This window comes from Varroa jacobsoni, unplaced genomic scaffold (genome assembly GCF_002532875.2).
Source record: "Varroa jacobsoni isolate VJ856 unplaced genomic scaffold, vjacob_1.0 scaffold_428, whole genome shotgun sequence".
NCBI classification, from domain to species: Eukaryota; Metazoa; Arthropoda; class Arachnida; order Mesostigmata; family Varroidae; genus Varroa; species Varroa jacobsoni.
Genome location: NW_019213330.1, coordinates 122,732 through 143,560, shown reverse-complemented (window position 1 = coordinate 143,560; position 20,829 = coordinate 122,732). Strand labels below are relative to the sequence as shown.

Here is a 20,829-nt window from a genome sequence, read left to right as displayed (position 1 = left end):
ATAGATAGATAGAGAAAGAGAGAGAAACAATCGTCCCCTTTTCGGTTCGTTTAGTCTCTACTCTTTACCGTACAGTGGCAGCCAATTGTTTGGCTTTCTTCATCGCGTAAAACGTCAACTGCGTTTGACATTCTATAGAACTACAGTGGTACAGTGAAATTAAGAACGAGGATCACACAAATGACAATAATCGCGGTCGGACGTTGGCGATGGCGCGTACCAGCTGCATGGCATTGGTTCGTGTTGCCGACTAGAAATGCAATAGCACGATCAGAATCATGCATCTGATGACCGATGTCGAAGTCGTCCGTCTGACGAACAGCAATCACCATTCGTCTGAGGCTGGGAGTTCCACTTTTTTTTTGATTCTCTCTGTGTGAGCCACTTCCATGATAGCCTATGATTTGTTTACTACTGTTATTATGTACTCCCTAGTACGACTCGTATATACGGTTTTCTGATAGGTTGTTAGATGTACGGCAGTAAAAAGACGCGTACACATGCAACGCACAGACGCGCTGCTGGTGTAGCTAGATTCGGCATAATTCTATCCGCCATCGGTACACGTTACACGATTTCTTCTCTCTATAGAACAGAAAATTATTTTTATATCATGGTTTGCTGTTTTGTATATTGATATGACATTGTAAAGTGGTAAACTGTACGTATCCACGAATCCTAGTATCCTAGAAATGTAGCGAACTAGCAAGACCTATAGCGATCTTGAATAAAGTCCACCGGTAGTACTAATAAAACGTATCGCCTCAAAAAACAATGTCCGGCACACAGTTACGTGTATAGTAATCCGGTCTCGAGTAACATTACCATCGATACACACGATACATTTCTTGTCGTTTATTTACGATAACCTGCCAGATACATAGACCGTTGTTTTCTGACGGTAATCTTTGCTATCCCCTCTGGCTTTGTATGCCACATGCTCTCCTGTATAAAACGCTGCGAAAGATAGCACTTGATAACAACGACTGGCATGGATTCTAGCGACTAGATCCATATTAGTTAGATCACTGTAGTTTGAGCTCAATAGCTGTCATTGATTCGTTTTAGGCAATACAGACTCGCAACGCTTGTACCAAGTCTCGGCGCTTAACGACACACTTTGAGCTTTGCTATGAACCTCTAATTCGCTCCTTTTTCTTTCTTTTTTTGTAAAGATTTGCCGCTTGTAAAATTGTATGTGTATACGTATATTTGCTTAATTAATGAAGACGATTCTTACGGTTTTTGTCGTCCATAACACACAATATTTTAGACTGACTGGATAAGCAATCTGTAAACAGTCTGAGTGTCCTTTTTCATGTTGAACCCTATTTGGCTCAGCTATTGTCCTCACAAGCAGTTCTCGGAAAAATCTCAAAGGTCGACTTAACCTTACTGGCATCCGCCAAACGCTATAGAAGAAGCAGGAAGGAACATCCGCAGAAGCAAGACTGACAATCGCACAGCATATCTCTTCCGTAACACACTTTAAGATATATTTGTACCTATACATAATTTGTCATATACAAGAAAAACATACTCAGTTTCAGCGTACATACGTGATCAGTGATAGCTTCAACTAATTTTGCAATAGGCAAGGCTGCCTGATCGCATACCGAAACCAAAACATCCCTAGGCGGTAGACCGAAAGTGTCAGGGCAATTAGTAAATCAACCGGAAATATCATTGGAGTTGTTTGAATGAGTATGAGTAACTAGAATGAAAATGATCGCTCTTAATAAACTTGATTAACAACAGCCGACTGGCAATCAAGGATCGAGCATCTACTGCCATTCAATGACCGACATTGACTGATGCCGGTCACCATGCAAGACGTTTCAAGGAAGAGACCAAGCTCGTGGAGGACAATGAATGCAGACGGATACATATATAGGCAGAACGTGCGTCTGCGTAATCGAGGGAAATATTAAAGGCTGTCAATAGGAGAATGAGGAGATGGACGAGTGTTCCAAGGTTGAGCCACTGTGATACCTGCATGAATATCGGCACGTAAAGTTGTATGAAACGCACACCACATGTGATAGATGAAGCTGACTGCCACGGGCTATACGATCTCTAAAGGGGCATTTCTGTACACCTTCAGTATTTTCTATTGTCGATCGAAGCTTGCTATGAAAATGATAATAATAATAATGACAATACAAATACTTGTACATGCATATGTATAAAAGATGTGTTTTGCTACACAAAGATAAATATCAGACATTTTAAATATATGGTGAATGGATCCAGATCCTCTATCCGTCTACAAATGGGTTTTAAATGGAAATTGTACGCAAAGCGGAATTATAGACGTAAGCTAGTTTGGCTAAGCATGGCTCAACAGAAAAAATTTCAACGGAATGAAATATTGGGCTGATTCTAGGTCAAAAGTCCCGAAGATGCAAGGGCTCAAAGGCTAAAAACTTCATAAATACAAAGAGTCCCAGATTATGTTAACCGTTGAAGCTTATCTAGACCAATCAGAAATTGATATTCCTCTCTCTAAAACGACTGGTAATTTTTGTCGAAAAACCTAAATACATGGAAAATGGCTATCTGAATTTTTAAGCCTCTCAATACTAACTCCTAATGTGGACTTCCTGTTGTGCCTGATGACTGCCTTCCTCGGATCTTTCGGAAGTCGCAAGGAAATTGGCCGTAGTAGAAGTGGTCAATTTTGGGCGAAAAGGAAATTTCTGATCTTTTCAGAATCAGTCTAGCATGGAGAGATTAGATGCTAGCAGATCTTCGCGCAAATTTCGAAAACAGCGCATTGTTGACGGCTATTACGAGTTTATTGTAAAAAAAGGTTGGCCTTTGTCTAGTACGTTACGACAAATATTTGCCTGAAGTTTTTTCCCCTAATTGGAACGGACCAGCCTGTAAATGCGAGTTTGACCTGATCATTCGTGTATCCGTAAGTCATTAGCGTTCACGACAAAGCTCATTCAATATGATCATTATTTATGTTTAATATCCTATACTGTTGCCATCATTTCTTACCTCTGTTAGCTATTATCTATCTCACCATCATCATTCTTCATAATCGTTTTTATTATTATCATCGTCTACTGAAAAGGTGCCAAAAGTGTCTGAGTGTTCTGTGCTCAGCACTGACGTGATAACACAGCCAGTTTCTTTTGTACGGACAGATCAAGTATGCTATCCTACGGGTTAGATGACCAGGCCGACAGAAAGACTTCCTATCTAGAGAACTGTATAAGCGAAACGATCGGATTCGAATAGTGAGTACAGGCTTTTCTTTACCTCTTTCTCCCACCTTTCTAGTCCCTGCAATATCGGTATTTTCTACCACTGGTCATAATTTTTTTCCTTAGACGACAACCAATGCTGTATCCCCCCTCAATTCTGTGAGCAATAAGCAAGTGACTGAATGAAATACTAGCAGTTACCAGAAATCTTCTTGGCGATGTTGGTAGGGTCTGCTGCAGATGGCAATGGTGGTGCATATTCCGTTGTTACTAATTTATGAACTTTCTCTTTGTCTGAGAAAGTAGCTGGACTGTCATCTTGTTCTTTCGTTTACGGAAGTGCCACGTCTGCTGCGGATACGAGTCTGCTTGTACGCGCGTTCATTACTTGAAACGAGCACGACTACCATATAGTACGACTGTTGCTGCTGGGACTACAACACCGATAAGCTTGAGGGTAAATGCTCAACAAAAACAATAACAGACGCTATTACTTTTTATATATATAACAGTGTGATATGGTAAAGATTTTGCTACTACAACTGCTTCTAGTATTGTTGACAGCGTTCTCTTTGTCGCTCTCTCTCTCCTTGCCTTTACCACTGCTACACATATACAGTTTAGTACGAAACCATTACCGTCGTGCTGGTTACCATAGCCAGCAGCAGTAGCAGCGGCAGAAGCGTCTGCATTGTCGTAAATATCATTCTTCGGGTCAACACCATCATCATCATCGTTATCATCAGAAACAACGCGTCGTGCTGCTCGTTCACTTAGGGTCTTTTTTCCCCCCACTCAATCAGCTCTTTTGCTGTCATCAGTGAAGAGTATCAGTAGAACCAGCATTGTCACTAGCGTCGTCTAGCTACAGACACTGAAGATCTACATTATGTCTACGGTCTTCTCTTTGGTCTCTGAAGCTAGCGGCCGCAGGCGTTAGGTCGGCTTCATATTCTATAAGTGTTTTTTTTTCCACTTTCCCACATTTTGTTGGTCTTTGTTTGTTTGTCTGTGTGTGTGTTGGCACGTGGATGTGCATGCTCGTGCGTGTATGTGTGTGTGTGTGCGTATTTGGGAGTGTGTTCGTATGCGTTGCCCTCGGAGAGACATGCAGGACGTGAAATTTACTATTAGCTCGCAGAAATTGGTAGCGATAGTATTTTTTCACGCCGGCGTTAACTTTATATATACTTCACTTTTTTGTATACTTAACATAAAACTATGAAAATCGTCCGAAGCATTAGTCGAATAAATAGCGAGATTTGGTCGCTGTGTTGTTGGCAGCTGACAGATCCGTTCCGAACTATGTTATCGTGGTTGTGTATATATGATTACTCTTATTGTCGTTACTATTTGTTGTAACCAGAAGTGGCAGACAATGACGTCCCTGTGGCCGTAAGTACCATAACAATGGAATTTAGGACAAGGTAAACTGAGCCAATCGCCTACCGTCCTCCGCAGCAAAGCAGCGCCACTGCAATCAGTTGAATTTCGAATTTCGCGCTCAGTGTCGAGACAAATAGACAATGGACGCCAAAAGGACGCGGATAGGAAATTGACTCTGAAATTTCTTGTTCGCGAATTTAAGCCGGATTATGGGATATCGTTAATTCGTAGACCTTATCAGTTCGGCAATATCAATAAAAACAAAATATTATATAGTAAAACAAAAAGTACTACGCTTTCACATGTCAGTTTTAACAAAACGGATACAAGCGTATGCATTTTCTACAGATAACAAATAATCATAGAGAACAGGTAGAAAGGTATAGGTGTGTATGAAGATGCGGATATCTTACAAGTGGTACTAGAGTGAGCAAAACTAAGAAAAATGCCACAAAAATTAGAATACCTTATTGCATCTCTGCTTGCGATGACTTTTACTCCTCTTCTTCCTGCTTCGCTCTTCGTCGTAAGAAAATTAGAACTAAGCAAAACCCTTTCGTAATTACCTAATTAAAATAGGCGGTGCGGTCCTTCCTAATGCCGGAAGATACTTGTGCAACTGAAGTTCAAATGGAATGATACATATTTATTGTAAATGAAAGCGAAGAGTTTTATCTACCTTTTTGTATAAATTTATATATTCGTTGTAGCAATCGCAAAAACACAAAGCTAATCACAGCTGAAAAACGACGAGAGTACTGTCGCACGTAGTTTAAATAGACAAACAATTGAATTAGCAATAATTTTCTTGTCATTCAAGCTAAACGACTGATAAAAAAAAAAAAAAAAAGTACATGGTTTTTAAAAACTGTATACTAGCATCCTATTTCTGTTTAATGAAGGTTATTTTCGAAATTACACCTGTTACACGCATACTCCATTGGATACCTGCTCGTGTGCGTCTATACATAACCTGTATCTTGACCTACATTTTCGAACTGAATCCTTCTGTCACGTGCGTACGTTAGCAGGTGGATTAACCCACTGTATGTTGTAGATTACCTTTATTTCGTATTGCCCGTGTAACTGCTGGACTCTTATGCTGTGTATCAGCATCTATTAGAGATCTATTATATGTAGCCACATCAGCTGCTTTTTATTGTTCAACGACTATGTAAGGTTATTTCAGTCATCTTCAATGGATCATTTAGAAAGCTTCGTCAAACAACGACAGCTCCGGATGTCCTAAAGCTCAACGCAAATCATATCATTCCATGCACAGTTGAGCACACACACAAAACATTCACAAAAATACACTCATTCACTTATCAAGCCACATGCACACAGATCACAATTGTGACTAGAAGATGGTGTGTACTATTAAGAATGATGCTACTATGACGATTGATAGTGGCAGTGTGTATGTTATCGTTACCTATAGCCTTGGTTACGATGTTATGTACGTTAGGTTATCCCAACAATGGGCGACCTTTTGTTGATCGGATTGCGACGTTAGTTGTTGTCGCTCGTTTTTATTTCTCGTCAGTTCCAGTTGTGTATCGTTGACGGGGTACAAATAGCCCATAGTCGGCTAGTTTTTTCGGAAAGGCATAACACAATGTGCACCCACTTTAAGTGACCCGTACTCACTTTATTATTTTCGTTTTTTTTCGATTTTCTCTTTCTGTGGCGCTGTGTTTCGAGACACAGTGTGCCTATCCTACTGAGTCGAACTACTGCGAACGCGATAAAAGGCCTAGTGAGTATATCATCAAACTGACAGCCTATCCGAGCGTGTGTGTGTTTGCACAGTCCTAAACTATGTGTCCTGCTGGCGGTCAGTATGCGCGTATGTGGGCGGCGTTGAAACGTGTCAAGTCGAAGGCAAATCAGAAAAAAACCCTTTCATTTTTATTTCCTGAAAGACAAATCTCAGCTCCGTTCCTATCGTTTGGCGAGTTTTCCCCATGCCTTTTGCCATCCCCATCTAGCTCCCCCGGCCGCCGTTATTCTGTCTTCTTGCCATATGTGTCTAGCTGTCCAAGGAAAGTAGTTAACTAAACGGGCCCTGCTGGGTGGAGGGTCTTCATCGTCTTGAATTAAAAAGCTAGAAACAGAGTCGCCGCCGGCACCGCCGTTCCAACCGGGTTTTCAAATATTAAGCAAGCAACCGAACGGACGACAGTCAATACGTTTCGCTGGCAAAAGAGTCGGACGCTAGTTAAAAGTTGAGTGTGGCCCGGTAGCTTTCAACTGCGGTCGAAGATGTCGTTCATTTGAACGAATGAAAACAAGACGTAATAAAGAACGCTGTTCGCTTTGGCTCCTTATTGATGGCAAGCGATTGCCGATCACTGGATAGGATCCTCGTGTAACGTTTACTGCTATGAATCTCTATAAACGGCGGAAAATAAAAATCACAACTGCAGTAAAGAAAAGAACGAATATTGCCGGCCTTTTATTATTGGTGACCTAATGAGTTGCAGCAAGTTTATGCTTCTTACACTTAGGCTACTTAGGGAGATAGGCTGTGCATATTATAGCTGACTGTAAATATTAAATAGTGTTTTCACCTTGTCAACGTACTTGTATCATAGAGCTGTTAGAAAATTAGGTTTATCCAAGAACATTATTAAGAAGGATGACTCAGTGTTGTTGGAGCCTTAGTCAAATCAATATCGTAGATAATAAATTAAGGGCTTGAACGCAGTTACTTCTGTTCTAGTCGCAGAAGCGTTATATAGTACTTTAGTCATTGAAAAAACTGATTTGTGTTGTCGATGCGCCTGATTATTCTCCCCTCGAAATTCTATATATTACGACAAGTCACCGTTACTGTGGCCGGTAGCCAGACGATGGTCAAGAGCGATGATGTCTACCAAGATGTGTTGAATAGCTAGATGCAATTGTTTTTACAGCATATCTGCACATCATAGGCAAAGCTTTCAGCTGGTGTGCTGCTAAACATGGCAGCTACATGTTCACAATTAATCATTTCAAATATTATTGTGACTGCAGACACTGAGCAGCATCAGATATTGGGTCGTCGTACTTATGTCCTTTCGGTATATTGCACATAGAAGTTTGAACATACATTTGTATATGGATACCATAGTTGTGGGCCAGTTCGGTTATACTATTTTTAAATTATGATCTTTATTTGCATTTGGCCTATTTGTCAGGAAAGCGTCATCTGTTCACGGCATTACGCAAACAACGATGTCGCTCTTATATACCTTGGAATATGTGGCAGTTTTTTCCTTGTGGTTTCACTTCGTTTACTATTATCATTGACTCCATATTGCGTCGTCAAATTTTCACCGCATGACGCTTCCAACCTCTGGATACTGAGGGTTTTAGAAACATGCTCACGTACGTATACATGAATAGATGTGAGAGCTTAGATGTATAGGTCATCGGCTAGTAACAGCGTGTGCAATATACCTGTTGCCATGTCTCCTCTAGCGAAGGCGTCGAGGGCAGGTATCCTGTATCGTGGATCGCCTGCAACTCGTTGAAGATGCTCCCTGAGGGAAGAATGTCCATTGTGGTTGTATGTCCGCTGTAGGCCCTAGCCCCGATGGGCAGGCCACTGAACTGGGACTCTTCAGCACACTCCACACAACAACTCAACACAAAGTGTATCGCAGGGCTAATCCAGGGCGAAAAACTTGCTTTAGCGCTGTTATCGTTGATGCCTTATTTGTATTTCTCACGATGCTCTTCCGTTCTCCGTAAAGATCTTTCTTTACGATTTTTATCCTTATTCCTCACTCTATTATATTATTATGTATCCTTAGGGCAAATCTTTTCCTTGCCTTTCAATTCTTGCACTCGGGCACACAGAAACGATATTTCGTAGCAATCACCGAGATATTACCTTCCTTCCTCTTTACTATTATTATTATTATTATCGGTGTAAATGTATAGTTGTAGTAGCTAGTGGAACCACAATATGTAGATGATATTGTTGTATCCAAACGTTTAACGATTTTTTCACTGTTATTCCTTTGTGTATCTTTTTGTAGAGGTAGTATCTGATAATGACGATGATGATGTTGTTGCTGTTGTTCGTTTGTGCGGTTCTTCAGCTGCCGCTGTCACAATGGTTAATAGATAGACTGTGACGACGGCAAGCACGAATGTAGCGTGTAATAGTGGGATGAAGCAAGCAAAAGGCGTACGAACAAACAGGCTATCTTGCTTTGAAATCTTCTTATACTAATACGTAACCAGTCGCGAGCACGGTATCCTTTTGTAGAGCTTATCTAATCTTTGTTTCTTTCACACTCCTGCCTTTTCTTTCTGTATCACTATTAGGTCAACACACACATTCACACCTATACAGCACACAATTATGCTCGTCCTTAATTCTGCCCCCTTTTCACTCTCGCACGATCATCGCCTACGACAAATACTCTCCGTGGCTCATCACTGGTAATAATAACAAGAATAACAACAACGACTCTGACACATACATGGTGAATTTATACCGAACGAGTAGCACGTGGTAGCATGGAAAGCCTATGGATAGGACAAGCTTTGACTCGACCTGCCACTGATCGATATGCAACAACGATGAAAATTCAATAGCCTCGAACTAAGATGACTATGTAATGATATCGGGATTTCGATCAACGGAAACAACATCAGCAACAATGGGTTGGCGGTGACAATAGATTGATGACAAATGACTGGTGCGTGTGAGTCAGATGATCAGAAGCCAGCGGCGACAAATTTTCGTCGTATGATGCTTTCGTCGCTTGCCTTTTCCCTTGCCTATTACTGTTCCTGTTGCGGTATTACGTTCCTTCGTCGATGTCAGTCGTTTGCTGCTTCGAGCCGTTCGAGACCGACCACGAGTGCTACGCCTATAATCTACCACTACAGATCCTACTAGCCGTCGCAAAGGTAACAAAGCATTATTAGTATTAATTACTAAGCTAGCGCCATTTTCAACGTTCAGTGTTCTATGCTCATAGGTGCATTCGTTGAGAAATTGTGTCGGATCGTTGGCTAACAAGACTATAGGCGCAATTGTTACTAGAGATGGCCAGCAATTGTCTCAGACTAGTCCATTCTATTCAAGCACTTATCAACTAGTTACGATGCGATTCAAACGCGGAACACGACAGCGGCATGCGATGCAATGGCGGTCTGCCGTCGTTATTGACGCCTGGGAATTTTTATCATGGCCACCCGAGAGAGGAACTAGTCGCAAGTGACGCTGGCAATATTTACTTCTATTACGATGATTGTTACAACTACGATTAGAAGAGTGAAGACAAAAATCGCGCACAGAACACATACACTTTTAGCGTAGGAGTCATCGAAGTGGTCAAAGCCGTAGTAGCTATAGTATCCAACCGGGCGGCCGCTATTGCTTGTTCTAGGCTGATAGCAACGGTATAGTGTATCCTCCCTCTGTGTCGTTGTATGCCGTATTGATAATCACAATCTATGATTAATATTAATTAATGGGGAGCGAACGCGCGTGTTCGATGCCAGGCACACACTCAAGGTGATGAAGACCCACACACAGAAGGAAAGAGGACAGCCAAGCGACGATGAGCGCGTTCCCTGCAGCAGCTTCTTCGCTATGCGCGGTTCTCGGCCTGGTCGGATCTCGCTTACTGACTTGGCTTTCACTGCTGTTATGGCGCAAGTTGCTTTTTCCCACTCGACGTTAACCTAACGCTAAGCATGCGTTGACGTCACAACGCTGCCCACCATCTCCGTTGTATCCAACCTAGATCGAGAAAATCGAGAAGGAAACAAAATCATAAAAATATATTTGCACGAATGGGCAAACAGTGGAGAACGCGCACCTCCTCACTATTAGGTACACTCCACTATACTCCAGGGGTTAGTAGATATCCTTATTTGCTGCGGTATTCCTAGCGCGATGGGTGACAATCGAGTGATAGCAACGTTTTCACGGTGTCCCTTTAAGTCGGTACGATTTAGTTACGAACAACTAAACTGCACGTTGTATTTCATCATATTGATCAACTCTTTCATTCGGGCTTTTTCTATATTTCTAACTGTTGACCGTAAAGCAGCTAATAGATTCGCTTTTCCAGAATTCATTCGGCTTTCAGAAACAAAATTGGCGGGACGATACACGCTGTCTTGGCCTGGCCACAGAAAGCGATGCGGTCCCTTCGCCGGTCGGGCACGATCTGCCTGTTTGAGGCCCCAGCTCGCGCCGCCCTTTCCACTCTGGCGCGGATGATCCTCTCCACTTTCTGAGCATGGCCGACGCGCTACTGTGTTGCGCTACGGCTCTCGCACTGCTCGTCACTCCACCACAGCGGTAACGGCGTTCGCAATTCCCAGTTTCGTCTGGTCTCCTTCTCTCTCTTTGCCTTTCCCTCAATTTCTCTATTCTACCTACGTTTTCTCTCTCTTTCGCATTTCCAGTGTAGATTAGCAGCAGTAGCTTTACCGGCGGTACGGCCGCTTCCTTAAACGCTTATGATGCCTTGGTTTTCTCTGTCGCTTGCCATGGTGGCAACGGCAATGGGTAGACGGTATGGGATCGTTGCCTGGCAGACTCCTCTAGCAGCCGAGAGAGAATACCTACAACGCAGCGAACCACTGCGGGGCTTCGGCAGAAGCTGCCTGGCCGGCTAGCTGACTGGTTCGTCGTGCCATTCGCGCGATGGACCGGACGCGATGATGGCTGTGCACGGTCCGCATAGTTCGCGCCAGACGCTGCTACGACTGGCGGCTACCCTTTCTCTCGACGAACCTGCGTTTGTGCAGCTGGCCAGCCGGGTGCCGGCTGGTCCTGACGGGGGAAGCGACAACAAGGTGGCGGCCGCAAAATGACTCGATGCCATCGAGCTCCTTTAGTGAGGAGGGCGATCAAAGCTCTTGTCTGAGCATCTCTTCCCCTCAAGCGCGCGCCGCAGTGAGTGTTTGTGTTTACTCGGAGAGCCACAAGGAGGCGCTGTGTGGGGCGGTATTAGGGGGAGCGAGATTGGGATGCCTAAGCGACGTCGCGGGTTTATGGGAAGGCAAGGGAGCAGACATCGGGTGAGCCAACCGTGAAGAAAGGGTCTAGGAAATATGGGGGCCAAATGGTAAATAGGTTACGACCGTATAGTTTAGGAGCGGGTGACGCAAGTTCTAGTGACTAGTAGACGCATAGTGTGTTCACGTTACGCTGTTGTTGGTTATACTAGGATAGGAAAGAAAGGGAAACGAAATGGGCTTCAGAAGTGTTAACGCGGGGGATGGACGCTCTTGGGGGCTGGGGAACAGTAGATAGTGACTGAAAGGCAAATGGGAAAAAAGTGACGGAGGCGTAGTGGCGATGAAAAAAGCAGCTTTTACAAACGCCTTCTCTAGCGCTGCAGACGGCGCCGCTCGCCTAGAGGCGCTTATACAAAACATTGGGCGCTACGGCATCTGCAAGCGGATGCTCAAGCAAAATATGATTATGCACTATCATAAATTAGTTCCCCAGAAATGCGATAGATCTAAAAAGCGTACAGTGTTGATATAAATTATCTACTAAAGCTCATGCAGAAATTATCTTTTTCATTTAGTTGCATTTTATACAGATTAAAATAATTGTCTGTTTTTGTAAAAAAAAAAAACCGAACTGGGACACCCTGAGGGTTACATAGCATGCATAGCAATTTTCAGAATTCAAAGTTTCTTGAACAGTATATATCTTCGTTCGTGTGGAGTATTGTTTTTTTGTACACAAAAGGACAACTATACAACTTGCATTACTTATTATTGAGCACAGTGCACAAAAACACACATCGACATACACCCTGATTCGAAAATATCGATTAAATAAACTGGTGATAAAAACTTTTGCTCGTACTTCATGTACACAAAGCAACAATTGGTTCCATAGGTTGGAGGTAGCGAATAATGATACTAATTGAAGACTTCACTCGGGCTAGAAATCCATTTTCAGAAACGCTATATAGCATCATGAGATTAGCATAACGAAATTGATTTGGACAGGAGTTCATTAGAAAATAAGGCGTCGTGTACGATTTGTGCATGTTCCATCAATAGAACCGTTGTATTGCCATGCTAGCAGTGTTGAAACGCAGCTATTAAATACAAGTTCTTTTGTTTTTGCGTGCAATATCCTTTCTAACGACGAGATGACATGTTCTTTTACGTATTTCTAGAGGCAACTAAGCCATATTAATATATGTATAGAGATACTGAAAATTGAATCGAAGCCTGTTGCACCTATGAAGGGAGCTACAGTGCGGACAAGCCATGGTCCTCATTAGACCTACAGCTATGTCTCTAAGTGTGTGCGTATCGTTAATTGCTACAGTCACCTATACTTCCTATAATAACTATGTAGACTACTTATTTCGCAATAGCTCTCCTTACTTTCAGATCGGTTGACTTCATTTCATCATGTGTTTTTCAATCAAATTTCATTGTTTTTCATGACTGTCACGCAACCCGATTCGACATAGTCCTTATATGCATATGGTTCAAAGAAATGAAACTGTTTCTTTCAAATAATACGTGTCAAATCTATGCGTAAGAGCTGTTGACTACCAGCTGCTAATAGAATTAATTGCACCCACTTTTGAGCTAAAAGTCTGTTTTAGATATGTAATAGTGTGTTACTCAACGTGTATTACTGCATTTGCGACCCACTACGAACTGTGGCAGGTTTCAACAATGTTGAGTACCCCAGCGGCCCAGATCATCATTTGAACCTCTACTCGCTCCGTATTTGTATTCGGTTACACGATTGGACATAGATGTATAGGTAAAAGACAATAATTTACGACGATTTCGGAAGAAAGACAAAACTGACAGAATTCCAATGAGGTGACTGTTAACTACTTCGACAGAAGACGTACTCGCCTTAAAACGCATTATAATATTAGAAAATGACGCATAATATCATACATCTTCGGCATCAATGTATATTGGGTTATGGCTGGCTTCTTCTTGTTCATTATCATATTTTTTTTTTTGTCCTTGAATTTGTCTTGCCCAAGCTACCGTTTCCATTCCAGTTTTGCAAGTATACTTTTTGCTTGGTCAACGGTATCAGTAATAATCATACCGACGCATACACGCGTTTGCAGTGGCGAGCGACTACGAACGAATGAAATGATGAAAAATGAGACTAAATCGGAGCGCGCGAGAGGCAAATAATACCCGAATCAAAAAGCGAAGCCCACTAGAAGAAACTTTTCGCGTAGGCCTGCAGCCACCGCTACGATCACCGATCATTTACAGTTTCAAGGTTCACTAGTGAAGCAGCTAATAGCTCATTCACTCGAGCATAGACTGAGTGGCAGGCAACGTGGGCCTTGAGTAATCGGTGAGGCAGTGGCCACAGGTCAAGAAAGTAGGCAGATTGCAGCGACGGCCTGACCCACTGATTTGAAGAGTTCTTCTTTATGTATCGTTCAGCATCGTCATCGCCGAACGCCATTTGCTGGCCTGACTGTTTCTGCTAGGAGTGTCGAGAAAGTGCATCCGTTATCGCTAAAGCGTCACATACCCAATTGTTCTGTAAATGGGCGGCCTTGCTATGGTAACCGCTGCAGTAACGGCGTCAGCAAACGAATGTTGAATCCTATCGAACACTGTGCAGCTTTTACGCACTCACTCGTACACTTGCACACAGCCAACTAAAAGGCTGAAACGAATAAAATAGAAAAGATTGACCTTAAGCTAAAATACGCGAACGTCTAAAGAATGCGATGGAAGCATCGCTGATGACCAAGTGGCAAAAATGCTGTTGATGTTAATACACTTCTATTTTGCTCTTCGTTTTGAGGCTGTTGTCATTGTCGTTATCGGGGGGCGTCCGCGCTCGACATTTGGAGGTATCCGGTTGATTACATGCCACAGCCATTAGGATTGTTGCCATCCGTGCGCCAATCGATAATCGGAACTCGTTTTCCCAACTTTTCTACAAACAGTCACTATTGTTCATATTGCGAGGCGTGCCACAACATTGCTAGGTCGCGTTAGGCTCCTCTGGCTGGAGCGTGGCTGACGCTCAAACCAGCGTCGACGTCTGACCGCGATCAAGGACAATGGCCACACCCTTCAGAGAGAAAAGCCATTCAGCCATTGCACAGGTTTTCTCACTTTAGCTTGCATCGTAGTCATGGACCAGCCGTCGGTACTGTCAGTCTACTACGTATAACGGCACAGAGGCAATCGTGGGGTGTGTCCTACATTGGTCAGGCACAATTGCACATCGGTATATGTGGAACCCCTACTGACTATAATAACATATTACAAACACATACACACACATGTAACCCTGGAGACAGACAAACAAATACGCGCCCGTACACTTTTTCCTGGTACTCGTTGTTTCCATTCTTAGGAATGAGGCAGGCAACCCACTTTGACTGACCTAATTTAGCCTAACTGCCCCATAACTAGAAATATGTATAGTTCCATTTAGCATCAGTTCTCTCTTAAGACGCGTGCTTCAAAAACAAGCCGTTTGACTTGCTTACCAGTTGCGAAATTCATGTTTGAGGAATCCGTCACCCGCTCTGGTTGACGATGCCCAATGAGCCCTACCTAGCTTCAGCAGCGATAAAAGGCAGCAGCAACACGAGTCAATCATAGCACGCCCTAACCATAATAGGAGTGACGAGAAGCACATACTTGCTGCAGTTCTTAGTAGCTGGTCTCTTCCTAAGGAAAAGATCATACTATCGTAGACATAAGCCTTAAAAATAGAACAAAACTCTGTTATAGTCGGTAAGGCAGGCCACGTCAGCGCAGATAGTGCAATATAATAGTAGTTGAAATCTATGTACTAGGAAAATTGGGCAATATGCATAACTTGGAAAATAAAATTGAATTAGCTATGAAAATGTTAATAAGCCGATACTAATTGTTCGCGTAAGGCATGTTTTTTTCACACGACCATTATAGGTCTTATAGAATTTGGTACAGCTTCGAACTGGTCGATTTGAAAGAAATACCTACACATAGAATGTGTTTTAAGGTCGAGCGGCATGTGCTGGTGGAAACCACAATCTGATCGCAATCCTATACCAAATCTCTACAGGAGTGTCCGTGCAACAAGCGGCTTACCTATTTTCAGGGTTAGGCAATTATTTTGGGTCGACCGAAGCCACTTGAGGCAGTGAATGAATTCAGGGAAGTGCACTTCGGGCACCAGTAGCCTTAGTGTCAAGTGGTGATTTCTCTGCCATATTTCACCAAGGCCAACAAATAAATCCATAGAAATGTGTTGGATAAAATATTGCACTCTATAGTATTTCGAGTACCTATTTGACGGTAGTATAATAAACGAAAGTCATCAAACTGTACACAGCGGATTTCCGCAAGGACTGAAAATGATCACCAGTGAAGATCTCGAGTTTTTGACAACCGGCGAAGCTATGATCTCTGATTGTTGTACTTCAGAAGACATTTTAGTTCTAATTACAAGTGCGTTGTGGTAGCTTTACGATTCCATTGTCGATTTATAGCCAAGTTTATAGCCATTTTAATTCTGACGATACCGTAGTATGTACGCGATAAGATTCGTTTAGTTGTGGTTCAAGTGTTTCTAGCACTGCTATGTTCTTATTTGCACTTTCGAAATACACGTTATCTCTGCCTCGAGACTTTCCGGACTATTTCGAAAGTTTGACGCCGAAATTAAGTTTAATGTCTAATCTAATTGCCAACAAGCACCCAGATTCAAACAATGTTAGCAGTTTGAAGGTTGCCAATCTTGCGGCCGGGTACTTCTCACATTATAGAGGTGTCTCTTGTGAGGCATCGTTTCCTTATATTATAAAAATAATCATACGATCATTCTATGCAACTATCTCAGGTGACCATTCAAATCGATATAAAATATACTTATGGAATGATAAACAGAGCTATAAAAAGAACCTACACATGATGCAAAAGTGAAACGTAATCTTATTAAGGTGACACACATTGTCGATTGAACGATACATATCGATGGCAATGCCTTTTCGAAAAACCCTATTGCAGCCTAGACAGTTTGAGCATCGAATGTTTGAGCTTCGAATCGATAACTTCGAATGAAAGCCCTGTTCACTTAATTGCCCATGCTGGATATTGTCATTGTTTCGGATCACGCGCATAGAAACAAACTTTTGTAGCTCGTAAGAACATATAAGACTCGTAAATATAAAAAATACAAATAACAGGTATAAATTCTGTCATGGATATTATGGTGCCACCCATATGGTGCATCTAATGAGTTGATCCCGGGGATTTGCTTTTGGCCATCAGTTAACCTGACAATTGGCGTATACGTCAAAACGACTCAGGGCTTATTTAAGCCTGTAAAGTAAAACCAAGCCCAAGCTTATGGTAACGTACCAAGTATATTGAAAAATGAAACAATAATAAACGACTAAAAACCTAACTTTATCGGTTCCGTAAATCACATTATCTAGCAGTGCGTAAAGCAAACTTAAGGTTTGGGTAGATAAAATCATTTATTGGTTTGTTAGTCATGTTTTGGAAAAAGGTCTAGTACGGCAACTCGTAGTACAACCTTTTTTGCCTTCAATTATGCTCGGGATACCGCAGGGCATTACTTATTCACGGGTAATGCAGGACTCGGAACATTTTGAACTTACCTACAACGTTTCAGTTCTGTTAAGCTGCTTCAACTTGTTTCAGGGAAGTACTTACTCTTCGTATTGCGGATAATTAAATGCTAACATTTCGCGAAATCCTAAACTTTCTCGGATAACATCTAATATATCGTATTATTAACGAATATAGGCGTTAGACGTAACGATTTATCTCACTGGGATTAAAAGGAGTAGAGTTCTTCACTTTTTGATAGACAACAGAATTTTGCTCGTCGTGCGCAGTCGAATTGATACTTTTCAGTATGACAAAAAGTCTATATTCACTTTGCCCCGCTAGCTGTGTACGCGTAGATATAGAACGATAGCAAAAACAACTTATGTACACCCTGGGAAACTACATTATCATAGCTGGTGAGTAAGCTTGTGTGCATATGCGTTGTTGGACACGTCATCACAGCCCAACGACCCACAGACGGAGCGATGTGGGCGCACGTCACCGACAGCCACCTGTAAGACGATGACAAACCCGATATGATGCCTCTACATACAATTGTGACTCAAAGTAAGCGGCGGTTTACTGCAGTGCAGCTGGCACTGCCTTCTTCAGACGGGCTAATACACGAAACACAACTAATGGATAAAATTATCTTGTTGCAGTTCTGCGTTGCAGGTGGTGACGCCTTTCACCACTAGGGAAGCTTCGTCGAAGTCGATTCCACGCCGCGCGATAACTGCGACCTTTTTCGTGATAACGACGACGACGACGACGACGACGACGATGATGAAGGTGAGTAAGCCAAACGATGCTACAATTGTTGTCCCTAACGGCCGGCTTTGTTATGACCGAGAGGGCAGAAATAGCGGTACGTGCGTAATCTAAAGATAAGTTACAATTTTCCAAACGTAGTTCGTTGCCAGCCACCGGCCTCTATGCGAACAACAGAGTGGAATACGCCAAGAAGAGCTAATTGGTTGTTAATTGAACACCGTGGTCATAATGTTTAAGATACTAGCAGCAATGTTTAATTCCATGAAGCTGTTATTGCACCGGTTAAACTATGGGAATGGCTTGTAAATTGGACAACAACGGATACTAAGTTCAGGGACACGCGAAATGGCTTAGGTTCGATGCTAGTACATTTTTTTTTTCGTTCTGGAACGAGACAGCGGTGTTTAATTAAGGCAGCGCGGTGTTTAATTAAGGCAGAAGTAGACGTCGTCACGTATTTAGACTAGTGTGCGGTAAATATGGCCCATTGAAGTTGTCAATGATGGCTCTTATAGAAAGCATCCCTTTATTATTCATTAAAAGCAAAACTACTTTCATTTCCGTTTCCTGTAGTTTTATATATATATATATATATGTATGAGTTGCGATGTCAAACTGTTAGTAAATAAATATGTAATTAGCAATTGACGTTATGAAACATGTTCTAAAGTTTATTCTAATTACTAAACAGATTACATACTATGAAGTCCATCCAATGCTCATTGATGACAGTACCCGTTGAGAAATAAAGGAACAGAGAAGAGCTAATGGATGGACTGAGATTGGATCGTAACATTTCAACATCACACTGATTTTTTAAGTGATATTATAGCTATCTACTTGACACGATAACTTACTTTTTTTTTTTCTCTTTTGACGTATTTCTTATTAAGAGCTGTTCGGACTATTGACAATATAGAGCTATCGAAAAAGCTAATCTGATACGATTACATATAAATAAAATGCAATCACTCTAAGAAATAGATTAGAAAAATTATCGCTTTCTACGTGCAGGCTCGAACACAGGCATTTTGAGGGTGCTACAATAAAACCACTGTCCTTACAAAGGCCAGTTGAACGGTTAAATTAAAGTTAAGTGAATGTTTTTTTTTTTTTTTTTTTTTTTTGGCATTACAATGTTGCACTATGAACTATTACGTTGGTGCGGCCAGTGCTCCGGGTAGCGATAATATTTCCGAACAACAAAGATTCCTCTGGGATCATCGTGCATTCATAGTAAACTTAATTTTGTTAATTAAAGTAATTTAGAGTGCGCTAAACATTGTGCTTTCCAGTATGTGCTTTGGGCAGCTCTGCAACTATGGCGCTTACACGAATAAAAACTTCAAGTTATTATTCACCCATCACAGAAACGTTTCGATTTATTTTTTTCTAAGGTATTCCGAGATCGTCTTTCATGGCCAACGCATCGTATCAATTCAGCATCGGCATCATAGCGCGCAGTTCGGGCCTTTCCATTGAGGATGCAAAATGAAATCAGATTGGTCATCTAACCCTTTTGGCTAGCACGTAGAAAACGTTATCCTTGTTTCTACCTAACGCTACTTGTTCAGGGACTAAATACAGAAATTCGATTCGGTGCACCAATGGCGTTCGACTACACGAAAATAGTATAGAACCTGCCCAGTTCGTTATGTTTCAACTGGCAGCGACCACTACGCTTAGTGTCTACTGTATGTAGAGTTCAGCCTGTAGGAATACTAGCGCTAGCTATAAATGAGATCAGTCCCCAGCCTATCTGTGATATCGGTGGCATGCGAGACGATAGTGTTCTATTTTTGTGTTAGCTTGTAACTCGATTATATAACTGACAAATTCGATCAGTGTACACCTTTATCACGCACAGGATTGTTAACTTCGACGTTGAGGCATGAGGTCCGCATTAAATACTACGCCGAACATTCGTTCATGTATATTCGTATTGGTCTTATTGGAACCGCGCCGTTGACGTCGGCACGGAGTCATCGTGCATTGAACCTTCACGCATGTAACGATCATGTCCCATGCAGGAGAATTGTGCCAACTAGACATCACGTCTTCAGTTTAATTAACTGATAGTATAAAGATGCCCGGTTACTCACTTTATTTGGGCTTGAAGTTGACATGAAATATACATTCGTTTAGCAGGAGCCACTTTTGCCAATGATCTCTCTCGAGCAAGTAAAGCTAATTTATATATTTTTCGCCTATTATAATATTAATTTATATATAGTGGGGTATTGTTTTATAGAAGTACCATGAATGCCTTTTTTGTTTCACCATGTTAGTTAGTAGTACTTATTTGATGTTTAGCACTAGTGCACTTGAGCTAGCTGCAGTATCTGGGCGATTTCCATTTTGGATGCTAGATAAATTAGAATAAATCTGATTTTGTCACGATCTGTTGTGGTCATTTCAAGAATTGCCTAACCTACTACCAGGACATTAGAACGAACCTTATCGCAGGACGTGTGTTATCGATCGGAACGAATAGGGTACGTTATATGACGGCAAACTTGCTCACACACAAAAGCCTTGCAATACATAAACGTAGAAGCATTTAGTTCTAGTAAGTTTTTGTCTGGAGTGAGGCTGAGCCTCATCATTATGTCATATTTCTACTCTTACTCGTTCTTTCTCGTTGTTATTTTTAATAGATTACATTATTAATATGCTCTAGCTAAACACTCGAGAGTGCTGTCGATTTCGGATCGGCAGAACTCTCCGGTGTTTATACTAGATCGTTTTTTCTAGATTTCACTATTATGTAGCAAAAAAAAGATAATGTAATTATTTTTAAGGAAAGGTTAATTCAAGCGTTCACGGTTCGCGGTGAAGTTTTGTTTGCTAATTACACCATTCCTTAACATGGCTACGATTAAGTTAA

At 41.8% G+C, this 20,829-nt stretch overlaps 1 protein-coding gene and 1 long non-coding RNA gene across 12 annotated transcripts in view; one reads left to right on the top strand and one right to left on the bottom strand.

Annotated features, from left to right (window-relative positions):
• Nucleotides 1–20,829, bottom strand: part of LOC111260314 (Krueppel-like factor 6) — a 34,613-nt gene that overhangs the window by 10,111 nt on the left and 3,673 nt on the right. For 2 of the 11 annotated variants that reach the window (XR_015311001.1, XR_015311004.1), the window contains exon 3: nucleotides 17,978–19,413. The exons of 5 other annotated variants lie outside the window; for them this stretch is intronic. Coding sequence is in view for 1 of the 6 variants with exons in the window: in XM_086968270.1 (XP_086824396.1) it covers nucleotides 8,046–8,147 (102 nt within the window). In the remaining 5 variants the exon portion in view is untranslated. Of the gene's footprint in view, nucleotides 1–3,416; nucleotides 3,505–8,045; nucleotides 12,420–16,621; nucleotides 17,681–17,977; nucleotides 19,414–20,829 lie in introns of those variants that run through there. 4 more of the 11 variants (XR_015310997.1, XM_086968270.1, XR_015311002.1 and 1 more) reach the window with 4 other exon arrangements.
• On the top strand, nucleotides 9,383–20,339 carry LOC111260315 (uncharacterized). Its single transcript, XR_002680277.2, has 3 exons — nucleotides 9,383–9,512; nucleotides 17,831–17,960; nucleotides 19,340–20,339. It is a non-coding gene; the product is annotated as an uncharacterized LOC111260315 (long non-coding RNA).